The following is a 24,964-nucleotide window of genomic DNA, read 5'->3' on the forward strand; positions in this document are numbered from 1 at the left end:
CAATACCTCAGAAGGGGATTGTATTTGAAGATAGTGTCTTTTAAAGAGCTAATTAAGATAAAATGAAGCCATATTTTATGCAATCCAATTGTCACCAGTGTCCTTATCACAGGAGGGTTAGGACAAAGACATATACACAGGAAAGACCATGTGAGGACACAGCAAGAAGGCAGCCATCTACAAACAAGGAAAAGAGGCTTCAGAGAAAGCAACCCAGCTGATACCTTGATCTTGGACTTCCAGCCTCCTGAGCTATGAGTAAATAAATTTCCGTTGTTGATTCTGTGGTATTCTTTTATGGCAGCTTGAGCAGGCTACCCCTGCTATCTTCATTTGACTATCTTCTATCTTCTCTTCCTCCCTACTGATGTTTTTCTTTGCTTCTTAAAAAATAGACACACAAATCCTAATCTAAAAATTTGCCTTTGATAAACCAAACCCTGGATAGTGCCTTATAAAACAAAAACAAAAACAAAAACAAAAACAAAAACAAAACACCATGATACCCAGTCACCAAGAAGAAAGCAACACTATTAAAAAAAAAGAAAAAAGATTGAGCAGTAGGTTGATTAAATCAGCATTCAGGTAATAATGAGGTTGCATTAGATTTTTACTATGTGTCATACATTAGAGTGTGCATTTTGTATTGCATTACATTTTGTCAAGTTCACCTTGACACAAGCAAGGGAGACCTAGTACATTCAACAGTCAAAGAAACTTAGATTGGACCCAGTGTCAGATGGTATGCCACTACTCACCCAAACTATTTGCACAAAGATTTTTCATTTGAATAAACTGTCAACCCAGAGGGAAGTACAGTTTCTAGGAAGGAGTAAGTGGGTAACAACAAATTCCTCTCTGAGGCCTAAGAACTGAAATTGGCTCAAAAATGGTAATACTGTCCCAATGAAAAGAGGTCTAATAGGCCACGGAATGCTAACATTAGTATTTGCTGGTCACCTGTGAAATTAAGCACATATCCGTGTTAATTGTGTCTGTGTATGTGAAAGTGCATAATAAAAGACATGGGGAGCAGGGGATTTGTAGAAGATTCCTATCAGATCTGTCTTTGGTTGCCATCATGGATCCAAGATGCCCTGGTGTGGTAAAAAATGTTTCGATGGTGTCTCATGGATGAGAGTGAACCTGGTCTATGTCTTGAAGCACTAAATCTTCGTAAGTTTCAGGTTGTGTTAGTAAGTCTTGATAAGGATCTTCAGAATGTGATCTGATCAAGCAACTTAGTGCAGAAGCCTAGAAATAGGACATCACAACATCGACAATTACTTCAACCAGATTTGCAGTGATTTTTATTTGATCTTGTAAGTTTTTTGCTGCAGTGCTCTGTATAGCCCACTGATCCTCAACTGGTGGTACCTTTACCCTCCAGGGGATATTTAGCAATGTCTGAAGACATTTTGGTTGCCAAAATTGGGGGTGGGAGGAATTTTTGACATCGAGCAGATAGAGGCCAGGGATGCTGCTAAACAGATCATGCCCCCTCCTCCTACCCGCCCCCCCACCCCTCAACACGTAATTATTCATTCCAAAATGTCTACAATGCCAAAGCTGAAACACCCTGGCCGGCCAATGTTTTCACAACAGCCTAGGCAGAAATAGGGCAATTCTAGCCATGTCTGGAACCACCGTAAAATACATTTTTTTTTCGGTGATCTTGTCAGGTATTTATGTAGCCAACAGTCCACGCCAGCATCTACAGGGATTTGAGTAGTAGCAAGAGAGACAGTCATTCCATAAAAAATAATAAAATGCTATCTGTGGACACAATGAGATATGTCCCCCTGACTTTTGTCCTAGGGACGTGGAAACAGAAATATCAGTAGGATACATTTTGCATGTAGCAAAGGCCAACCATTTACGAGGGCTTTGCAGAATCAATATGGATGAACTCACATGTGGTGATGTGGGAGACTACATATACACGTATGAATACGTCTGTGTGTGTGAGCACATTGACGTGTTGGGGTGTGTATGACTGATGGGATTCCATGAAAAATTATGAGGTATGGAATTAATATCGAAATCACACTTACGTGTTCCTAGAGCTATTGTATCTCTCACTTGGCTGCTACTTTTTTCCTTCAGTATTTATTCGATCTATTATGACATCCACTTGTTAAAGATACGGGAAAAGCCACTCTTTCCCCATCTCCCAACACAGTAAATGTAATACATGTTCAGTATATTTTAGATGGATGAGTAAGAAATACATGTGTGAGTGAATGAGGGAAACTGACTATGAATGAAGTATCTGTACAAAGGAATATTTCGAAAATGGGAGTGGCTGGTGAATGTAACATGTAACTGTTGTTCTCTAACCTCCCATCTCCCATCTTGCCATTAAGAGGGTTTTTGGGGGGTGTTTGCTGTTGTTGTTGTTTTTGCCAATTCTCTATACAACCAGAGATTGAAGTTAACTATTAACACATCTGATTCTTTGTGATGCTTTAAATGCTTCCTCACCTTCTCAATAAAAAAGCCTACTCACCCAGCCGATCTCCTTGCCATCCACGGTATAAGTGAGCCCACAGAGTGAGAACGAAATAAAAATCTGCACACAAGTCAGTATCATTTGAAGGATCACAATATTCTACAGAAGAGAAGGGCAAGAATTAAGATTTCCCCAACCAGCTTTAGTCTGCAATGTGCTCATCCTGGTTGTCCGGGGGGGCAAGGGGCCAGGGTTAGTGGATATTTTGAGGACAATGCACTTCCTATCTAAGATATGCCCATTCCATTGAGACACAATATTGGATCTGACACAAACCTTGCCTCAGCGAGCAACCATAAATAAACTCCTACAGAAACAAATATGAGTTATAGGAATTCTAAATGGCAGAGCTCTGCAAAAGAACTCCCTTAACATTCTAGAGTTAGTTACTCCTATTTCAGCCATTTTTTCACACGCATTGGTCAAACACTGAATACACCAGGACTTTTCTCTCTCTCTCTCCCTCTCTCTCTCTCTCTCCCTCTCTCTCTCTCTCTCCCTCTCTCTCTCTCTCTCTCTCACACACACACACACACACGTTCATACACATACACACATCATGTGACTCAACTTTACTCACAGAAAGGATGGATTTACTAACATTCCATTGGTCTTTTATTTTTTTATTTATTTTTTAATTTTTTTATTTTAGAGAGATAGAGAGAGAGCATGGGGAGAGAGGCAGAGGAAGAGAGAGAGAGAGAGAGAGAGAGAGAGAGAAAGAGAGACTCCCAAGCAGGCTCCACACTCAGTGCAGAGCCCAATGCAGGGCTCGATCCCATGAGCCTGGGATCATGACCTGAGCTGAAATCAAGAGTCAGATGCTCAACTGACTGAGCCACCCAGGCGCCCCTCCATTGATCTTTTAAATTAACATTAAAATGACTCAGACCAGCTCCCAAATTTTGTATCATTGTCACTACCAGAAATCCATAGGCCAGTCCTCAATGTTCCAGATCAGGTCCCTCCTCTCTGGGCACACTGATCTGTGAGCAGTCTTTTTATCATTTTTTTTTTAGAACAGCCCATGTTCATCAGAGAAAATCTGGAATAATAAGAATACGTGTTCTTAAAATGACACACAGAAATGCACACACATAATTCTGCAATTCTGAAATCAGGTTGTTTCACTTTTTTTAAAAACAAATGTCATGTTTATATTTATTTGTTTTCCTATCACTTTTCAACGTTTAGAAACTTCATCATAGGCTTTTAGTCGCTGAGGGCCGAGGTAACTGAAAACAAACATCATGTGTGAAGACACCGTCCAACAAATTAGTACTTACAGTTATAAAAGATTTAACCAACGAACACGCCGGTAACTCCCAGCATTCAAGTAAGACTATGTCAACTAAATTCACGGAGAGAAGAATTATCCCAGTGCTTGAAAGTAGTGTGCTGATAATGTTAGCTCCAATACTGACTTCGATCTGGAAGAGAATAAAGCCTTTAATGGAAATACTCAGGGCCCTTTGCATTTCCAGACACATCTTCTGCAGTACCCTGGAGGCACGCCCTGGCTCCACGGGCTAAGGTAAGGGATCCTTCATGAGGAATTCAATTTCCTGTTTTACTGAAGCAGTTTTCTGGCAAGCCACTCTACATCATGGGAGAGAAGGGAAGAAGTGATCCTCCGGAAATGAAAGCCCATGGAGCCAACATTATGGGGGTTCTGTTTGTTCTGACATCACTGGTAGGAGTGATTTTCAATATGTCCACCCTGAACTAGAAGCTCCCTGATACAAACACAAACATGCACCCCTCTCCATCTTAGCCTTCCAAAATGCATCTCTTCAACCATTGAAACAAGGATCTATCTGTAAAGACCCCCTTCTTTTGCTTCTTACTAAGCTAAAATTCAGACAGTTGGATACTTTCTCCTCTTTTTTTAATTTTAATTTTTATTTATTTTGAGAGAGAGATAGAAAGCAAGTGGGGGAGGGAGGGAGGAAGAGAGAGAGAGAGAGAGAGAGAGAGAGAATGAATCCCAAGCAGGCTCTGCACTGTCAACACAGAGCCTGACACAGGGTTTGAATGCATAAACCATGAGATCATGACCTGAGCTGATGTCAAGAGTCAGACGCTTAGCCAACTAAGCCACCCAGGCACCCCTGGATAATTTCTTCTCTTAAAAAAGCTAAGTGTATGTCTCATTTTCTAAAGAATTAACAGATGATTGAAGAAAAAGTTGCAAGCCAATGAAATAGATCATTGAAGAAAAAGTTGCAAGTCAACGAAATAGACTGGAATATCCAAATCTTGTTTTGGTTTGGCCTCCTGTAGAGAGTCAGAGTCAACTGTTCTTGTTAACTCATTAAAGGAGCAAAAGGGAAACTGACACTCACCAGAAATTTTGTTTGTTTTCTTGTACATGAGATGGTCAAAGATCCAGACATGATGAACTGTTCATAAGACAGGAAAGACATTAACGGGGGAGAATGCTTCCCTATCCACATCACCCACCTCCACCTTGGATGACTTAACCTTAACCCCACATCTCTCCCAGTCCAAAAGAATAATCCTAAAGAACAATGCATTGAATCGAACCAAGTTGAATGTGTGTCCATTTGGGGCCTGTGGATGGAAGAATATTGATGTGGAGAGAAAGTGAGGCAAGAACTCAAGGTAGATGCCATTGACCGTGATAGAGTTGGACAGGATGGATGATTCTGCCCTACACACCCCCATCCGACCCCCATCCTGACCTATCCAAATTTATTCCAACCTGAAAGTTCATTTGCTTTCTTTAATTTTTTTTAAACGTTTATTTATTATTAAGAGACAGAGAGAGACAGAGCATGAGCAGGGGATGGGCAGAGAGAGGAGGAGACACAGAATCCGAAGCAGGCTCCAGGCTCTGAGCAGTCAGCACAGAGCCCAGCGCAGGGCTCGAACTCACAAACCGTGAGATCATGACCTGAGCCGGTCATGATCGGCTGAGCCACCCAGGTGCCCCTCATTTGCTATCTAAAGTACACCTGGATCCTCTCAAGTAGGAATGATCTCTCCCTTCAAAGGAGGGAGCTTGGGACTCAGGAGCATTTTTTTTTTCTCCACTTACAATTGGTCCTGAGGCTGCTTTGTCACTTTCTCTCCTAACAAATTCCCTATCTACTTGGCACAGTGCCTCTAACAGAGTCTAAAAAGGAGTCTCAGCTATTGTCTACAAAAAGAGAGGATAAACTAGTTACATATATTTTTTCCTTTATTTACAAGTTCTAAATAACTTCTTTGATTCCCAAAGTAGTTCAAACAGATATACTCACAGATGCTGCAGCCCAGAACGGGTAACCAATATAAAAGCAGAATAAAAGATTCCTTAAGTCAGAGTGCCAGTAAAGAAAAATCTCAATGATCCCAAATAAGAAACATTTCAGGCCAATCATTATCTGAGCTACCTGGAGGAACAAAAATAGAATACAGGGGGGAAGTGGAAAAACTCTCTACATTACAGACTTTTCTCCCTCGATCTCAAGGCCACATACGAATCGCATTTTATCTTTTCCACCTTCACTGGGTCTTAAAAATAATCCTCGGAAGAGTGAAATCCAAAAAAAAAACAAAAACAAAAAAAATGGTGTTGGTTTCCCTGGCCCTGTGGATGGATATTACGTCATGGGGATATTATATTTGGGCACAAACATCCCATTTGAACTCTGGGAGCCTGAAACACCTTCAAAGCAAAACATCTGACCTAAGTGTACTCCCAGATATATTTTCTTACCCACTTTTTACCCAGTCTTATGAGCTGGCATAAAATAATTCACCCCCAATAAAGTTGTAGACCATTTAATTTTCCATACTCACCCCCTAACGTCTACAGGGCTAAAGGTAACTTACACCCAGGGATTGCAGATTCTTTTTAAGGAAATCACGCAGCTTGCTGTGTAGACGTTGAGCTAAATCAGGTGCGTCTGCTCGTCCCACCTGCGCACTTTGAATTTCATTTGTTGAAATGCCCTCAGCAGTCCCCTCAGTAGCAACGACATCACTCATTCTGTAAGAGACCTGTACTTGACGCCTGGATGCGGGGGGGGGGGGGGGGGGGGGGGTCTGCAGCCCTCCAGGATGGAATCAATGGAATATGGAATTCTGGAGCACAGCAGTGGGAGATAGGCAGGGATGGGAAAATAGTACCACGGGGGCTTGGACAGCTTCCTTACACTTTCTAGAAACCCAAGATGTTCACCACTGTAGAGCGGACGCCTCCGTTGTTTCTCACATATCTACAAAAAAGAGCTGTGGATTGGACTGGAAGAATGCATACCTTAAGGTCAGGCACACCCTTGCGTGAATCGCGACTTCCTGTTATTTGCTCGGTGGCTTTGGACAATTCAGGTACATTCTCCGAGTTTCTATTTCTTCAGCTGTGATTTAGGAATAGCAACGTTTCTGTGACCTCATAAGGATTTTCTCACGTCATGTAACTGAGACAATTCATCGAAGTTATTTAATAATCTGCAACGTGATGCACGTTTCCAGTTCGTTTCTTTTCTCCTCAGAATAGAGCAATTTAAGCTTTCCTATGAATTCTCTGTATCATTGCCTAAAATTTCCATATGATGGATTTTTAGAATAGAACAGAATGGATCTCACTCGATTGGCCTTTTCCTCTGAGCCTACATTACTTGTTTTCTTCAGAAAGCCATACTATTTTTCTGTATTTAACATAATGGTTGCATTATAAGATTTTGAAAAAACAGAAAAGTTCACATAAAGGTACATTAACCACACACAACTAGCAATATTTGCCTTCATTCCAAGTCTTTGCTGATACACATAAATGGTTTTTGAGAGTTTAATTATGGTTTACGTGCACCCTTGTCTCTAAATGTTTTACACTTCACATTATATATTAAAAATCTATCCAAGTGTCTGTTAATTATCACTTTTCTGTTTGCACAATATTTTAAAAAAGAATAATGGTATGATCTATTAAGCATTTTCAAGATGCCATATATGTATATTTTTAAATTGTATTTATTTATTTTTGAGAGAGAGAGAACACAAGCCAGGAAGGGGCAGAGAGACAGGGAGACACAGAATTCAAAGCAGGCTCCAGGCTCTGAGCTGTCAGCACGAGCCCGAAGCAGGGCTCGAACCCACGAACCATGGGATCATGACCTGGGGCAAAGTCGGATGCTTAACCGACTGAGCCACCCAGGTGCCCCTAGATGCCGTATATGTTTCAAGTGACCTATTTTTGTTACTGTGAATAAGTATCCCTTTAACATTCATATTCATAAATTCCCTTTTGTGGGATAAGGATAAGAGCAAGTGTTACACATCCTAAATTCCATGCCAAAAGGTTTTTTCTATTTACATTGTCATTAGAAATACCTGGATTATCAGGTTATGACACCCTCAGTGAAACACCTCTCTTCTAACGATGAAATCAACTGCAGAATATTTCAAGTGAAATATAAAAGGTAGTAGCAAAATGTTTCATTTTCTGGCTGACATCCTAGTATATCAAGTTTTCTTGATCTCTGTTTCTTTAGCATCTAGAACATCGCTCGGCATCTAACGGAAGAACATCCTTTACTTTTTAAATGAATTAATGGTAAACAATGAAAGGAAGATTGGAATCTATTGCTGACCTTGTAAAACAGAAACAAGTAACAGTTTAATGGGTAAATTATGAATTCCAATGCAAAGGACGGACAGAAATTAAGGGTGGTGCATGTTGCTCTAAAAGCTTCCTGAATTACTTCTATCACACACTTGCCTCCGTGTAAACCTTTCTGTGTATCTCAAGAGTTAAAAAAAAAAAAAGTCATATTCAGCCTCTGATGAAGAAGATAATCTTATTTTTCAAAACTCTAATTGTAAGGGGCGCCTGGGTGGCTCAGTCGGTTGGGCGTCCGACTTCAGCTCAGGTCACGATCTCGCGGTCCGTGAGTTTGAGCCCGACATTGGGCTCTGTGCTGGCAGCTCCGAGCCTGGAGCCTGTTTCAGATTCTGTGTCTCCCTCTCTCTGACCCTCCCCGGTTCATGCTCCATCTCTCTCTGTCTCAAAAATAAATAAACGTTAAAAAAAGTAAATAAAACCTTGTCCTCTCATGTGTATGAACATGCATATACCTACATGTGGTAAAAGTCTTACATGGATGGGAAGGGAAAAATAACGATTGTCTCTGAGTTCAGAAGGAAGGAAAATGAGCTGGCCGGCTCAGGGCTGAGGCTCCAACTCTGCCTACAAAGTTTTATTAATTTTTTTTTTAATTTTATAACATTGAAGCAAATGAAGCAAAAAGCTGACCCTGGGCAATAGATAACGTATTTGTAATCATATTGTCTGTGCATATATCCTTAGTAAAACAAATGACAGTAAGAGAAAATACTGACACAGAGCCACTAACAAGCTGACAGAGAAAGACTTTTCTGCTGTCTCCTCCCCTTCCTGGGTCCTCACTCTTCCAGCTTGGATCTGCTCCCAATCCAGGGATTTTGCCTATCCCCAGCCCAGACTCAAGCCCGGAATCATTGCCAAATTCAGCCAGAATATATACAACCAAAAATGAGCTGCACCTACCTTGATGTCTATCCCAGGCTGCCGGTGGGTTTTAAGTAGCAAGCTGTTCTGGTTTGCAACCTTGTGTTTCATATCTTTCATGGAGTTGCCCCCTGCCCTTGGCCCTCTGTGGAGAAGGATTGTTATGGTAGAATTGTTACTCTAGGCTTCTTTATTTCCAACTTTAGGTTAGATATAAGGGCGGTAAAGATAAGCTAGCCTTAATATTATCAGAAGATAATGAACAATCTACCAGCTCAGAAACAGAGATAACAGCTTTCTGAACTCTTCTGATGGTGCATATTCCACTGTATCGGTTTCCACTTGATTCTTTTATTTAGACCCAAACTCCCTGATTCGCGTTTATATTAATAGTTCTGTTTAATTCTAGTTCCGTTCTTAAGGCGCCCCTACCAAAAAAGATGCCTTCAAACCCTGGCCTCTTCTCTGCCAAATGCTTTTTCTCCTTGCTGAGAGTATGCTTTTGAAAGGCTAAAATGTTTCCTTTTCCTTATCTCAAACATCTGAGTGTGACACCTATAGATCCAACGTTTATCCGAGGTATAGTGAATAGTGCTCAGAATTTCTTTTCCAGTCCTTACATGACAGACACAAGGATCTACTTATTATCTATATATTAGAATTAAAAAAAAAAAAAAAAGGAAGCTGAGAATTGATCCAAGATCACACAAGGAGTAAATTAGTCAAACCAAGTCTGTCCAAACCCATGCCTGTGTTGTTGGGGTTAATTTCAGCAAGCCTGAAACAGACCTGAGAGGTTTTTCCGGAGTACCTGTGGGGCACTGACCCTTAGTCAAGGCATGGACACGTGGATTCATTGTGTTGCTCTGTAACCAGGGGTCTGAGGAGTTTCTGGGTGGCTTGTGCCAGCTTGTCAGCATTATTTATTGATAACAGTGTGACTAGTGATGTGTACGTGGCTTCAGCGAGACCACAGAATGGTATGTTATTGGGGCTGGTTGCAATAACATGCCCATGTGACAAGCCAGGTATAAGAAGCCCCCAAACCAATACAATTTGGTCCTGGTCCTGAGGTTTTCTGTTGGGATTCCTTATCAAAAACAAACGTGCATCACAGGGGGAAAGGGAGGGCAATTGGAACACAAACCCGTCATTATGGACCCTTTGCAATGAGGCAGTCATTAGCTGGAACGCACATTTTTAGTTTAACACTGTTGCTATATCATGTCCTAGTCCTGCAAAATAGATCTTAAAGTGGGATGCATAGTCCATTTGGATCCTATGAGTCTTCTTTAGAAATTAAACCCTGGGGCGCCTGTGTGGCTCAGTCGGTTGAGCATCCGACTTCGGCTCAGGTCATGATCTCGCAGTTCGTGGTTTCGAGCCCCGCATCAGGCTCTGTGCTGACCTCTTGCTCAGAGCCTGGAGCCTGCTTCAGATTCTGTGTCTCCTTCTCTCTCTGCCCTTCCCCTGCTCACGCTTTGTCTCACTGTTTCTCAAAAATAAATAAATGTAAAAAAAAATTTTTTTTTAAATAAAAAGAAATTAAACCCTAACCACTACCACTGGAACATTGGGCATCAGAAGTGACATTGCATTGAAGACCCAGATTCGTCTTTAACTAAAAATATTGCTAAGGATTTATTTACAAGTAAAAAGGGTGGTTTTGATAAAGGGAATGCCCAGGTGGTTACTGAACCCCTTCGGTTTGAGGTGGCACAGGCTTTAAAATCAGTTGCTGATAATAGAACTTCCCGGTATAATATGGAAATGATAGAAACCTGACCTGAGGATCTAGCAAAGGATGAGTAAGGAACTGCAAAAGAATGGCAAGTCAGCTGAACATTCCTTTTTAGTGTTCCTGCTTAACAAGACCAAGAGTGAGCTTTTCCCTCTTTGGCCAGTAGGAGGAGCGCCAGCCAAAGGAACCGGGACAAATCACACCGATCAATTGTCTACATCTATAAAAATGGCTCCTAAGAATTTAGTGTATAATGGACTAACGGAGCAGTGCATCATTTACACTCAAAAGAGGGCAAATGCTCTACTGTCCTTCCTTTGCCTTGTGATGGTCAACGCCTACTGAAGCCATGGAAATACCTCAAAAGCTGGCAGCTTCAGAATGGCTCTACAAAGACTCTATGAAACAAGCCCCCCAGGTGAGATGCCCCTTGCCTGGGTTATTTCTGACACTGTGATAAAAGAGGTATCACCAGAATGGGCATCTTATTTGACTTTGCCCTTGTGACCTCAGGAGAATGGAAAAAAAAATGGCAGTCTTGAGGCACATTATTCTGTAGCTTTCCTTTCTTATGTCTTTGTCTGGCTTTGGCTCATGGAATGAGCTGAGACTGTCCCCTCCTTTCATTCTTTTTTTTTTTTTTAATTTTTTTTAAACGTTTATTTATTAATGAGAGACAGAGAGAGACAGAGCGTGAGCAGGAGAAGGGCAGAGTCTGAGAGGGAGGCAGAATCTGAAGCAGGCTCCGGGCTCTGAGCTGTCAGCACAGAGCCCAACGCGGGGCTCAAACTCACAAACCGTGAGATCATGACCTGAGCCGAAGTCGGACGCTCAACCGACTGAGCCACCCAGGCGCCCCCCACCTCCTTTCTTTTGTGAAGAAGTTTATAATGGATTGTTATCATTTTTCTTTAAGTATCTGATATATTCCAGTGAAGCTATTTGGGTCTGAGCTTTTCTTGGTGGCAAAGTGTTTGAATATTATTTCAATTTCTTCACTTGTTATAGATACATTCATGTATTTCTAATTCTTTTTGGATCAGTTTTGGTAATTTATGTCTATCTTACAGTTTCATTTATTTGTGTAAGTTGCTGGCATAAAATTGTTCGGAATTATATATAAGGGCTTTATAATGCTTTTAATTTTTGTAGAGTTGGTGATGGGTCTCCTCTTCCATAACTGATTTTGATGTGTGTCTTCTCTCTCCTTTCTGTTTGGTCTGTGTAGCTGAAGTTTGTTAATTTTCCTGGCATTTTCAAAGGACTAACTTTGCTTTCCTTAGTCTTCCTTCATTATTTTTCTGTGCTCTAGCCTTAATTATTTCCTTATTTCTCCTTTCTTTGGATTTAGTTTTCTCTCTCTTTTTCCTGTTTCATGGGAGGGGGCTTAAGGTTATGGATTTGGGACATTTTTGCTTCTGATATAAGCACTGAAAGCTATAAATTTTCCTCTAGGCCCAGGATTAGCTGTCGCCCATACATTTGATGTTTTCTTTTTTATTCAATTTAAAATATTTTCCTATTTCTTTTTTTTTTTAATTTCTTTGACCCATAGTCAATTGAGAAATGAGTGATTTAAATTTACAGCTATATGGGGATTCCACAAAGTCTCTCTGCTATTGATTTCTTGTTTAATTCTGTTTTGTTCAGAGAACTTTATATTATTTCAATCTTATAAAATTTATTGTCTTAAGTTCTAGCATATGATCTATATTTGTTTTCTATTGTTGTATAACAAATGCATTACTACAAATAATATATATTACATTATGTTAAGATTTTTAAAAATATTTATTTATTTTTGGGAGAGAGACAGAGCATGAGCAGGGGAGGGGCAGAGAGAGAGGGAGACACAGAATCTGAAGCAGGCTCCAGGCTCTGAGCTGTCAGCACAGAGCCTGATGCGGGGCTCGAACCCACGAACTGTGAGATCACGACCTGAACCGAAGTCAGATGCTTAACCGACTGAGCCACCCAGATGCCCCTATATTAAGATTTATCTTATATATATATGTGCATCAAGTTAAGTTGGTTAATAGTGTTCAAGTCTTTTATTTCCTTCTTGATTTTCTGTCTAGCTTTCGTATCAATGATTGAGAATAAAATATTGAAACCCACTTGCAGTTGCTGAATTCTTTCAATTCTGTCAGTTTTGGCTTCCTATATTTGGGGGTCTCTGCTGTTAATTACACCTTCATTTACCCTTGTTTCTTCCTGCTCTGTTGACCCTTTTATCATGATAAAATATCCCTCTTTCTCTCTAATAATGTCTCATATTAAAGCCTACTTTATTTCATAAGAATATAGGTATTCTAGCTTGTTATAGTAATGGTTCGTGTCTTTTTGAAGATACAAATAATAAATTATTTCCGAAAGATGCATTGTCCCCTCTCACTGATGACATATGCAGACAAAGTTTGCAGGTGTGATTTTATACTGTCATATTAGCTGCCTGCAGGGAAATTCTCCATGGACACTGAATTATTACCCTGGCTTGCCTTTTCTATTTATTTGGGGGGCTAGGGGAGGGGGGGGGAGGGAAAGCATTTCTCTTTCTCACCACTGGATGTCAGTAGAGTCACCTGTGCAGAAGCTCTGAAAAATGCCTTTAATTCTAAAATTTTCCTTGGCAGCAAAGGGAAGAGAAAATAAATTGCTGCAGTCTGAGATTCTCTGTTTAGAGCCCTGTACAGACACTCTTGGAAGAATGAAAGATCTTAGGAGATTAATCAGTTTCAAAATCCAGAGGCAGACAGAGATTCAAATTGTTTAGAGAATCAAGTTGGCGTAAGGGAAAAAGTTGGTGGGGGGGGGTGGCGGCGGTGGAAGAAAATTGAAAATAAAACTTAACGGAGCATGTTCTATGTGAAACACACGTGTTTTCAATACATCTTCAGACCTCAAGGTAGACGCCAATCTCATTTCACTCAGGCTGGAGGGGCGTGGCCGCTTAAAAGACACAGGTGGTTAACATGCTGGTTATGTTGAACCAATGGTAAGAAGTGACTTTGAGTGTTGCCTAAAGGGCTTGCTGCCTTTTCTGAGAAAGGAGTCAAAGCTAAGAGAAGTCTAGCTTTGGGAAAAGCCCTCAGGGAACCTAAGGATAGGTTAGGGACCCTCCCCAAGCAGAGAAACCCACCTTATGATTAATGAGAGGATTGGAACTTTCAGTCCACCCCCCTGGCCCCTGGAAAGAAGAGAGGGGAGAGAGGGGGTAAAAATTGAGTTTTATCACCAATGGGCAATGATTTAATCAATCATGGGCATGTAACAAAGCCTCCATAAAACGCCAGAACAGGATTGGGATAGCTTCTTGGTAAAAACAAAGAGATTCGGGAAGAGTGGTCCTCTACAGCGTTTCCCATTCCTTGTCCTCTGTATCTCTTCCCTATGGCTTTTCTAGCGTTATATCCTTTTACAATAAACTGGTAATAGTAAGTGAAACATTTCTCTGAGTTCTGTGAGCCACTCTAGCAAATTAGTTGAACTAAGGAGGGGGCTTGGGAACCTCCACCTGTAGCTAGTGGGCCAGAAGCTCAGGTGACAATCTGGACCTGCTACTGGCATCTGAAGTGGGAAGAGGGTGGTAGGGTCGCAGTCTAATAGGACTGAGCCCTTAACCTGTAGGGTTAGATGCTATCTCCAGGTAGAACTGAGTTAATTGTTTGGTGCTATTGATAAAATACACATCATAGAAATCAAATAAAGATTTTATTTTGAAGCCAATTACTTACAGAGCTCCTGAGGTTTAATTGTAGGGGGCTTGTCTACATGTAGTGATGAGTAAAATCCTGTGAGGGAACACTACTGTCTACTATGAAAGAGTCGGAACACCACCGTAAGTCAGTTAACTCCTGTTGGCGATTAAGGGGGACAGGAAAGAGTTGTCTCCTTTACTTCGGCATGATCACTAAATCACACAATCCTATCTAGGTTTTTGGTAAACGTCTGACTATTTGGCGGTCTAGTCGATGGTAACTTACACATCTGTGCTTTTACCTAATGCCAAATCAAGACACCCCCCCCCCCCCATTGAACACATATATTCAGCAACAAGAAAACAAACATATACATTTCCAGTACTCATTACCTAAACGCTACATTTCAGGGAACTCAAACTTTGCTTTCTTGAGTTTCTCTGGCTGGTCTTCATACAGTATCATCAAGCCAAATTTCTGATGAATATTTCCCCTAAGAAGTTACTAGTTCTTCATATCCAGGGTCACGAAATGCCTTTGAGGGTGTGCTGGATTTATTCTTGCAACTCTGAGGCAGGAAAAGCACACGCTAAAAGAAACAAAATATGTTAGCTCTTCAGACTTCACTAAGGTTCAGCTTAATATATACATCTCTCGATGTTATTTCCTCCAATCTGTGTGTGTGTGTGTGTGTGTGTGTGTATGCATGTGTGTTATACAAGATAAGTGTAGCATGTCATTAAGCTCTTTAAATAAGTGCTGCTCATCAGCTTAGTATTCATTCTGCTTTCTGTAATAAAATTTTGGATAAATCAAGGCTTTTTAATTTGGTTAAATGAAGCTGTGAGTCTATGGTGGTGGGAGGGTGCTGTCCCATGGAATTTGAAACAAGTTTTTAAAAGTATCTTTTAGGTGAAAAAGAATTTGAAGATCACAGGAAGGTGAAGCCAGAGCAAAGGACGTTTGCCAAATCCAGTCATGTGCAAATATCTTTTACTGAGTCAAGACTGTTAAGGAGACTGGGGCTGTCTAGGAAAGACACAAGCCAAGTTCTAGGGACCCAAACACAGCACGGACTCACACACAATGCCAGGCAAGCCACTTAACTTCCAGGTTTCTGCATTTATAAGATAGGAGACCGAAGCGGTCCATTTTTCAGGTTCAACCATTCCATTTGGTTGACCCTCAGCCAGTCAGCTCCCCAGTCGTTATCTGCTTTCCTCATCTGTCTTCCATCCCCATCAAACCAGCTCCGATGTGTATCTCATGACCGACAACTGCCAGCCCGTCGGTCACTCTAGCTGACATCACTCAACAGAACCCTGAACCTGAAATACACCTGGCAGGACTCGGGAAGGCCGGTCAGCACACTCACCCCAGGGAAGTCAGACTGAGCCTGTTTCCACCAAATCACGGCAGAGAGCGCAGCCAGGCAGAACTCCAGCACCGTGTAAATCAGCATCACAGACAGAGTTCCCTGCAGTGGAGGAAATACAAGATTGCTAGTGCTTGAGTCAACTGAAGCCCTCATCCCTTGTTGGGCAGCGACTGTAGGGATGAAGGCCTCAACCATCAGAGTGAAGAGCACACTGCTCCTGCCCAGCCTAGCAATTGGCTTAGTTTAATCCCTTTGCTTATTTAGACCCTTGAGAGGGAGGATGAACTGTAATTACATCAGCTACACATAATCCACTTTGTGCACCGTACATCTCGCTCGGAGACATAGCTGTATCTGATTACATCGTTGACTCAGCTAGTGGTATAATAACTCCCAGGGCTGGGAAAGGCCAGCTCCCATTCTTGCCTCAGCCTCACCTCTACCGCTTAAGCAGGTGAGTGAGCCCGAAGTCTCTACTTCTCTAGCTTGTTTCCTCATTTATCAAATGTGCACCATGATACTTCCTTCTCAGGGGGATCTGAGAACCAATGAGGTTTTGACCTCATTGGTGCAAGTCCTTTGTAAAAGTCAATATTAACACCCCCTCTGGATGGGCTTTCTTAGCCTTTCTTGATGTCTGTGAGAGTTAGAACAATCAAGGCAATAAACACAGCATAAACAAAGCCGCCACCCTCACTGACAAAGCAAACCAACTCAAAAAAGATGCTCCACCAAGAGACTAGGTTCTACCATTTCTGTCCTGAGGCAGCCTTCATGCAGACCTGGCGAGATGATAGGACAGGAGAGCAAATGTGACTGCACAGACTTCTCGTCTATTTACACACAGTGGAAGAGGAAACGCAACTCGTGGACGTTAACGAGAAATTGTCCTAGCAAGCAAGCTCACTATAGTCCCTTTATTTATAAAGCAAAATTATCCCTCACCAATTCATACTTGATTCATTATACAAATCCCTCCTAAACTTCTCTCCAGGATGATTCTCACCATGAGCTGGCTCCACCAAGTGTGGGTTTATGTCAACTACTGCCAACCTCATTTGCAGGTACCTTTTCCCCATGATCATATCACGAACCTGGAGGGAAACAAGTTCCTTGGGCCAGCTCCATAAGGAGTGGTGTGCAAGCATGTGCTTGACCAGCTCTGGCCATCCTCCAGCTGTGTCCTTGACATCACCCACTTTTGTGACTGCAGGACAACAGATATTCTGGAGCCCCTTTATTCGTGTCTTTCGCAGGGTTTTCTGACCACACACATACCCTTCAATGCTCCAACCTAAGACATTATTTCTATTAGCTAAACTTCATTGCTTTCTTTTCCCTAACAGTGGCAATTGTTATCAGTTGCCATTCTCCATCCTCCTATATATATTTCTCAATTTAATAAATTCCACCTCTGTAAGTTATAACAAAGAGCAATGATGCTGCTTTCTCACTCGATCAATACTGTTCATCACTGCGGTCACCGGAAGGAGAAGCCCTCACCTCCAGGGTCACACTTCCTACCCTCTACTTCTCAGTGCTCGGCCTGATGTCTGCTCAGGCCAAGTTAACACCCTAGTACACATACTTTCCATGCTTCCTGATCACTTACATCTTCCTGCTGTCTTTGCCTTTCTGAATTTACCTTTCCTCGTGCCAAGATTTTTGGTTTGGCAAACTCCTATTTTATGACTCTAACAACAGAATTACTTTGATTATTAAGAAACTCTATCAAGGTAAGTTTTAGCTTTTTCTTATCACCTTTATTTGTCATTGCCTGTTCTACTCCATTTCACTGCCCCAGAGCCTACCCTGTCATCTCAGTCGGGCAGTGCCCCCCTCTTTGGGAAGACAGAGCCTTGGCCTTCCCCCAGATGCCCAAACCAGAAAGAGTTAGACAGATTTTCAAAAGAAGGGGTAACGACAAGTCAAGACTTTCAGAAACCTCATATGACTCGAACAACCCATCTAAAAATACTTACAGTCAGAGTGGTTTTGGCCGTGATGCATTGTTTGTCCATATATGGGTTAATAAAATAGCTAAATGTAGTCCATTCAGGTTTTCTTTGCTCTTTGTTGAAGGTACACTTCCGAAAGGCAGGATCCACAGCATCCAACGTGACAGAGAGGAGAATGAAACCCACCAGAGCACATAGAGAGCTCAGAATGTTTGCAACCACGCTGCTCTGAACCTGACAGACAAATGCTGAGTAAGAATCACTTCCAATGAGCAACCAACGTTCTATCATCCCTCTCTGCCAAGGCATTGCAGAACCTTACTTTCTAATCTGTGTCCTTCAGGAAGTCTAGCATGGGTAGACTTAAACCTGTATGTCTCCCCAGCACTTAGCAACATCTCTGAACCTAGAAGGTACATCTTGGCTAGGTGAATGAATAAATGAAATGTTTCTCCCCACGTAGGACTTCGGTAGGTGACAGAGAATATTCCTCTCCTGAATTCTTTACCCAGGACTGATGGCTGGGCTTCCTGAGGCCGTGTCTACAGAATCCCCTAAAAGGTATGACCAAAGGCGGATGTGATTTCTTTCTCCCCCAACTCATCCAGAAACTCCTGGTGGAAGCATCAGCCACACAGAGGAGGCAGATGAAGCAAGGCCTCCTCCTTGCACCCCACCTTCTTCAATGCCCAGCCACCCAGATAGGAATATGGGGACATAGTGTAGTCAGGCTTAGGTGAGCCCTGGAGTGGACAGGCCCAGGGCTCTGTATGAAGGAGTGGTCACACCCAGAGCTCGGTATGAAGGAGTATATGGAAAGAGTTCTAGTCTTAGGCCCGAGGATGGTGTAGCATGTGAGTGGCAGGGTGAGGCAGAAGGTCAGACTGGATGTGAGGAAGCTGACATCATGGTAGTAGCTTTGCCTGCGACCCTCTCAGTTTTCCTGAGCGCTCCGTTCCCCAGTTCCATTTTCCACTCTGGGTCTCGTTTCCACATGTACGGAGTGAGTGAGGGCAACAAATACACTGAGCTCAGAGATGTGGTCTCTTCTACCCCAATTCACAGGAAAGGGGACTCGAGCGAGGATGATCCTGAAAGCTGTATTTATAGGTGAGTGTGGTCCAGGGAACTCCCAGCAGCCACAAATTAGAATATCACATAATCCTGTCTAGGTTTCTCTTCCTTTAGGGGCTCAGCAGTTGGAGATTTGGGGCACAGTAGACAATAGGCAGGGCATTTTTCTCCTCCTAACCCCCGTTCCCTAAAATAATGACTAAGATGCACGCTCCTGGGCCTCCTGATAACCTGATTTCTAGAGTATAGGTTTCTTAGATTAATTTAGGTTTGTTCTGGGACAGCACTCTCCCTCCACCTCAGAAAGGGCTGGTATAATGTGTGAACACAGAATTCACTACAAGATTCATGACTTGGTGAGCCTGAGTGCACCCAAAGCCCACACCCCCATGGCCTTGAGTTTGCTGCTCTGTTCACTCTGGTGTTGCTCTTCTCTGGGGTAAGGGTCCCATAAGCTTCCCCGATAATCTAGAAACATTAGTCTTTAAAAAAATATTTATTTATTTTGAGAGAGAGGGAGAGTGAGCAAGCATGTGCATGTGTGGGAGGGGCAGAAGGAAATGAGAGAGAGAATCCCAAGCAGGCTCTGCACTGTCGGCACAGAGCCCAGTGCAGGGCTTGATCCCACGAACCATGAGATCATGACCTGAGCAGAGGTCAAGAGTTGGATGCTTAACCGACTGAGCCCCCCGGGCGCCCCTAGAAACATTATCCAATACGGTTGTCACTAGCCACATGGGCTACTTATATTTAAAGTAAACTGAAATAAAATTTGAAGTTCAGTTTGTCTATTTCACTGGCCACATTTCCGGTTCTCAGTTGCAACATGTGACTGGCAGTGTGATTGCTTCATGTCTGCTATTCCAGTAAGTTCTATAGGACAGCACTGATCTAGCAGCTTGGGGGCTAGGTAAGGGTTCCGAGTAATCAACCTCTAAAGTCTGATGAGAGAGAGAGTGAGAGAGAGAGAGAGAGAGAGAGAGAGAAAGAGAGAGAGAGAGGGGGATTGGCATTGTCCTGAGCACTCACTCTAATTTCCTGCTGCCTTCAGGAGATTTTTTTTTTTTTTAGCAGAGTTTCCAAATGGAGTTTCTCTGCTACTTTGTTCTATGGCATTCTCACATGTGACCCCCAACATCAAACTACTTGAGGGACCTAGGATTGAGTGAAGATTTAGTGAAACTTTACAGATTAGAAACCTCCCTACAATCCATCTTTCCTCTCCCTGCCACTCCCAATCCTGGCTTTCCTGGAAGAGTTAAACGCAGGAAAATTTGTTTTTTTTTTTTTTATCCAATACCAATAATTACACCTTTTAGGACTCAAGAGTTTATACTCAGATCCTCCAAAAGTATTGAGTTTTAGATCAGATAGATAAAAGAATGAGAGAGAATTCCCCACATAACAATTTTGACTGGCTTTTCTCAAGGGTTTGGACAGAATCCACAACACATACACCTCTTTGTAACACTGTCACCGTCTTCGTCCCTGAAGACTTAAATTTAAAGTCCAGTCACCGTCAAAAGTGCATTATAAGGAGGCAGACTTTTTCTAGAATAGATTCCTGGGCACTGATCTAGAGTATAAGACAGTACCCTGAATGAAGTCTGTGATTGAGGGTGCACTGGACAGGAATATGGATAATCCAGACTCAGTTCCTGACTCTGATAAATATCTGCTCTGAACCTGCAAGGTGGAGACATTGACCCTGGAGAGTTCTCCCTAAATTTCATTTCAATCCATGAGTAGTGGGTCAGAGTTCTTATACTCACCAAAGGCTTAGTTGACTTTTTCTCCATGATGACTGACAGAGTTCCAGAAATGACAAACTGCTCATAAAGGAGAGACAACGGTGAGGTCAGTTTCTACGTATACATGAAGCCGCAGTGTTAGCCACAAGATGATGAGATGAAAAGTAAGGTGATCTTCAGAAGAAATGATTATTTGAGCCAACTAAGACATAGATGTAGAATCAGGTGACTCCTGCTATCCCACCCGACTCAACTCTTCCCTGGGCTATACACACAGGGAAACATGTTCTACCATTGACCCCTTGCTCCCGGCAGACAGTGAGCTGACAGGTGCACAGCCTGCCCTCCTGGCATCTTCTTCCCCCTTCCACCCCGCTTGTCCTCCTAAGGATCTCTACTCACACACAAGCCTCCCATGAATGGGTAAGCAGACTTCAAAAGGGTGGAAAACACCGGGGTAAAGGATGGAGAGGACGGAACAGATACCAAAATGATCCCCAAACTCAACACCATCACCCCGCACAGGATCTGAATAGCCTGTTGGAAGAAGAAGAAGGGAGACAGAGGATTAAAGTCAGCATTTGGAGAGGCAAAGCCTCTCTATCTCTCCCAGGGTCCTCGCACATCATCACCGTCTACAGGATCCCAGCAAGGATACAGACACTGTAAAAGGTCTGGGGTGGGGGCTCCACAAAGACGTTGGAGGAGATGCTGCTGTGTCACAGAAAACTATAGTCTCGGGCCATCTGGCAGGTGCTCAGCAAGCCTTCGAGCATCTCTGCCTCTCTGGCTCATGGCCTTTGCTCCCGGCTCAGTGTTGGACTGTTTTCCCTGGCTCTCTCATTCTGTTACTACCAACTCTCCTGTCTCTTATGGAAACAGGGGCGATCTGAGAGCCCTCACACCGCCTTGGCACTGGTGATGTGGAAGTCCCTCCCTTCATCTCCCACACCCTGCTGGACACAACAGAGAACCTGACCCTCCGGTCGGCTCCTTGACCCCTCCAGTCCACGTCCCTACAGCTGTGGATCATGGCTTCCAAGTAGCCAAGGTTGCCTCCTTGACACCCGCCGCAGATATTTCCAGCCCTGTGAATATTTGCCAAGCAGTTTTCCAAACATTATGTCCCACGAACCTCATAGTACCCCACAGGATCACGTATTTGAGGCAAGGCAATGGGTCCCCCCAGGTTCTTCAGCCTTAGATCATATAACTGCAGAGATAATTCCAGTCCTACATATATCCCTCCCAGCTCTCCTCCCTTCAGTCCACAGAGCTCTGGCAAATCATGCATGAGAGGAGAGAAGCTAACAAAAGACACATATCATCCCTGTTCTCAGAAGGGAAGGATACAAGAGGGGAGAGAAGTTTATTTTTCTCATGATTTGTGGTGAGGGAAAAATTCCCTTCAAAAACATCAGTCAGGGGGCGCCTGGGTGGCGCAGTCGGTTAAGCGTCCGACTTCAGCCAGGTCACGATCTCGCGGTCCGTGAGTTCGAGCCCCGCGTCGGGCTCTGGGCTGATAGCTCAGAGCCTGGAGTCTGTTTCCGATTCTGTGTCTCCCTCTCTCTCTGCCCCTCCCCCGTTCATGCTCTGTCTCTCTCTGTCCCAAAAATAAATAAACGTTGAAAAAAAATTAAAAAAAAAACAAAAACAAAACAAAACAAAAAAAAAAAAACATCAGTCAGGTTGCCTAAGCATGCAATTGGTGAACACACAGAAAAAAACATACATAAAATATGGAATTATTTATCACCATTACTCTGGTAAAACATGTAGACATATGGCTTTTTGTACTCTGATTACACTTCAAGAGAGTGATTTTGGGGGCTCCCGGGTGACTCAGTCAGTTGAGCGTCTGACTTCGGCTCAGGCCACAATCTTGTGGTTCATGAGTTCGAGCCCTGCATCAGGCTCAGTGCTGACAGCTCAGGGTCTGGAGACTGCTTCAGATTTTGTGTCTCGCTCTCTCTCTGCCCCTACCCTGCCCATACTCTCTCTCTCTCTCTCTACTAAAAATAAATGAAACATTAAAAACAATAAAAAAAGAAAGTGATTTTTTATAAAAAGAGGAGTGTGCTATTGCAAAACTATGGAAACATCAACAAAGACTCAATTGCTAGTATTCAGAAGAGGGGAAAAACATTTTTAATATCATCTTATGTCTGGGGAAGGTTTGGATGGCTCTACAAGTGGCTTCCACTGGACTACTCACGAACCCAGAGTCCCTCTGGCAAAACTTAAGAGCCACCATGGCGTAGTCTAAAGACTACGGTTTCTTTCCTGTACCCCGTCCCCCTCCCCATCCCATTCCAGCACGTTCTGAATTGGGTTTACCCCAAGAACTTTGACCTCTGCCTTTAGTTGTTTCTTGAGGTTGTATTGCCTCTGGTTGGTGGGTTTAGGTTCCCCTGTTTGGGGGAAGCTGATGCCATTTGGTGTCAGAACTGCAACGGCCTCATTGGTCATGGACCGTGATAGCATGATTTTGCCACGAACCCTGGAAGAGAAAATAAACACATTCAGTTCTTAAAAAGTATAGAGCTCTCAGGCCTCCCAAAATTGGAAGCCAGTATTTGCCCATCAGTCTGGACTTGACCTATTCTTTTAGGGAAGGAAATTTATACAGCATGCAGCGGTGAAAACCACAAATACTTGGCATCATGAATATTTGTTTCCCAATGGCGTTTGGCACACCAATCTCGAGAGGCAGATGGTCACATAAAACTTGCAATACGTCGAAATCTCTCCCCTGGTTCTACTCACAACAAGTGAATAGCCAAATATTCCAAGAATTTCACCCTCAAACGTCCCTACCAGTTATGAGATGCAGGAAGGGTTCTATTCATCAGCGTTTTCCTATTCGGGTTCTGTACTTCTCACGCTACCTAACTGTTCATTTTTTAGCCCAATAATAATACTTATTAGGATTAATCCCAAGTATTTTTAAGTTGTATTTTATTAGACATTATCCTATAGTGCCTTTTTTTAAAAAATAATCTCTATACCCAAAATGGGGCTTGAACTCATGACCCCGAGATCAAGAGTCACATGCTCTATGGACTGAGCCAGCCGGGTGCCCCCACCCGATAATGCCTTTTTAATCCTTACAACAACCCTGTAGGTTAGTTGGTTCTTTAGTTACCAAAACCATGCCGTAGTGAGGGAAACTCGGAATCAAAAAGCTTGTTGTGAAGGGAAATAAAACCCACTTTGCACACATGCATGGCAAAGAGTTAATGCCGAAGAGATATTTGCAGTTATGATGATTACTCAGGCACGTTCACATAACTGGAGAGCTGTAGAGCTGGGACTGGACCCCAGCTCCCCCTGAGTATGGAGCCTTTGCACAATTCACTAGATCGTGTGACCCCTTCATCCTTTCCACCTGGCAACAGCAGCCTGTGCCTGTGTTGACTCATTCTGGAGAGGCAGCAGCATGTAGAAATATGGTAACAGGACCAGAGTCATGAAAGCCAGGTTCCAGGCCCGAGCCTTCCACTTGCCAGCCTCAAGTGACCAAACTGCCTGCAGTATTAGCGACGAGCTCAGCCTGCATTTCTGCTCATAGCACCGTTCTCAGCCCCTGGACTGTCCAGTTTGTACAAGGCCCAAGAACATTTGAAGGGGCAAGAGCTGTGCTCTCATTGATCACGTGACCTCAGGTAAGGGACTCACTGAGATCACACAGTCAGAAAACAGCAGCAAGAGTTAATCCAGAACTCCTTCCCTCTGCCTGCTCTATTTCCAAAATAATCTGGTGCCTCTTAACTTCTCTCCAGGAGCTTCCAATCCAATATCCCCTCTAAGGGAGGCACAGCAGGGGAGTCAGAAGTTGAAAACAGTCTCTGGACATTGCCTACCTGTGCCCGTGGACCAGCCTGTTGGTTGCAGCTGAGGTCTCTCAAACTCCCAGGAGACTCTCGGTTCTCACACAGTCCTGTAGAATTTTCTACTGGTCTTCACCTTTTGAAAATCACCAGCCCTTCCTCAGTCCAGAGTTTATAGCCACACAGGATGTGATACTTACAGATTGTGGATTTGTGAAATGTGCTTGCACTTCCTTTTTTCCCCAAACTCCTAGCATCTTCAGCAAAGTCTCCAGTAGAAAACCTAAAGATTGGGAGAACGTGAGATTCCCTGAGCTCTATGTGTGCATTGCCACCCCAACACTTCCTAGTTCTGTGTTATCAGACAAGTCGGTGTTCTTCTCTGCCTCAGTTTTCAAGTCTCTTAAACAGGGCAACAGTACCAACACTGGATATTTGTTATGAATCAGTTTAGAGAAAATATTTATAGAAGGCCTTTACTGTTTCCAAGAGGCATTCAATAATAGTAACATTGATCGTGATAGAG

At 42.9% G+C, this 24,964-nt stretch overlaps 2 protein-coding genes across 4 annotated transcripts; both read right to left on the reverse strand.

Annotated features, from left to right (window-relative positions):
* Nucleotides 1-592: 592 nt before the first annotated feature.
* Nucleotides 593-9,195, reverse strand: LOC122483828 (high affinity immunoglobulin epsilon receptor subunit beta-like). 3 transcript variants are annotated; one of them, XM_043581241.1, is made up of 7 exons: nucleotides 9,048-9,195; nucleotides 6,353-6,879; nucleotides 5,779-5,910; nucleotides 4,858-4,914; nucleotides 3,799-3,942; nucleotides 2,510-2,611; nucleotides 593-1,254 (listed from the first exon to the last, which is right to left on the reverse strand). In XM_043581241.1, the coding sequence occupies exons 2-7, from the start codon at nucleotides 6,506-6,508 to the stop codon at nucleotides 1,129-1,131; spliced, it is 717 nt and encodes a 238-aa protein (XP_043437176.1). In that variant the 5' UTR covers nucleotides 6,509-6,879; nucleotides 9,048-9,195; the 3' UTR covers nucleotides 593-1,128. The 3 variants fall into 3 exon arrangements, with proteins under 3 accessions (XP_043437176.1, XP_043437177.1, XP_043437175.1); XM_043581242.1 differs by lacking the exon at nucleotides 9,048-9,195 and having other exon boundaries at nucleotides 6,353-7,306; XM_043581240.1 differs by lacking the exons at nucleotides 5,779-5,910; nucleotides 6,353-6,879; nucleotides 9,048-9,195 and having other exon boundaries at nucleotides 4,858-5,307.
* A 6,637-nt stretch (nucleotides 9,196-15,832) lies between these two features.
* MS4A6A (membrane spanning 4-domains A6A) lies at nucleotides 15,833-24,667 on the reverse strand. Its single transcript, XM_043582318.1, has 7 exons — nucleotides 24,472-24,667; nucleotides 22,946-23,108; nucleotides 21,011-21,145; nucleotides 20,630-20,686; nucleotides 17,808-18,017; nucleotides 16,832-16,919; nucleotides 15,833-15,924 (listed from the first exon to the last, which is right to left on the reverse strand). Exons 2-7 carry the CDS (start codon nucleotides 23,090-23,092, stop codon nucleotides 15,833-15,835), a joined length of 729 nt encoding a protein of 242 aa, XP_043438253.1. The 5' UTR covers nucleotides 23,093-23,108; nucleotides 24,472-24,667.
* Between the last annotated feature and the right edge of the window lie 297 nt (nucleotides 24,668-24,964).

Source organism: Prionailurus bengalensis, chromosome D1 (assembly GCF_016509475.1).
Source record: "Prionailurus bengalensis isolate Pbe53 chromosome D1, Fcat_Pben_1.1_paternal_pri, whole genome shotgun sequence".
Classification (NCBI taxonomy): domain Eukaryota; kingdom Metazoa; phylum Chordata; class Mammalia; order Carnivora; family Felidae; genus Prionailurus; species Prionailurus bengalensis.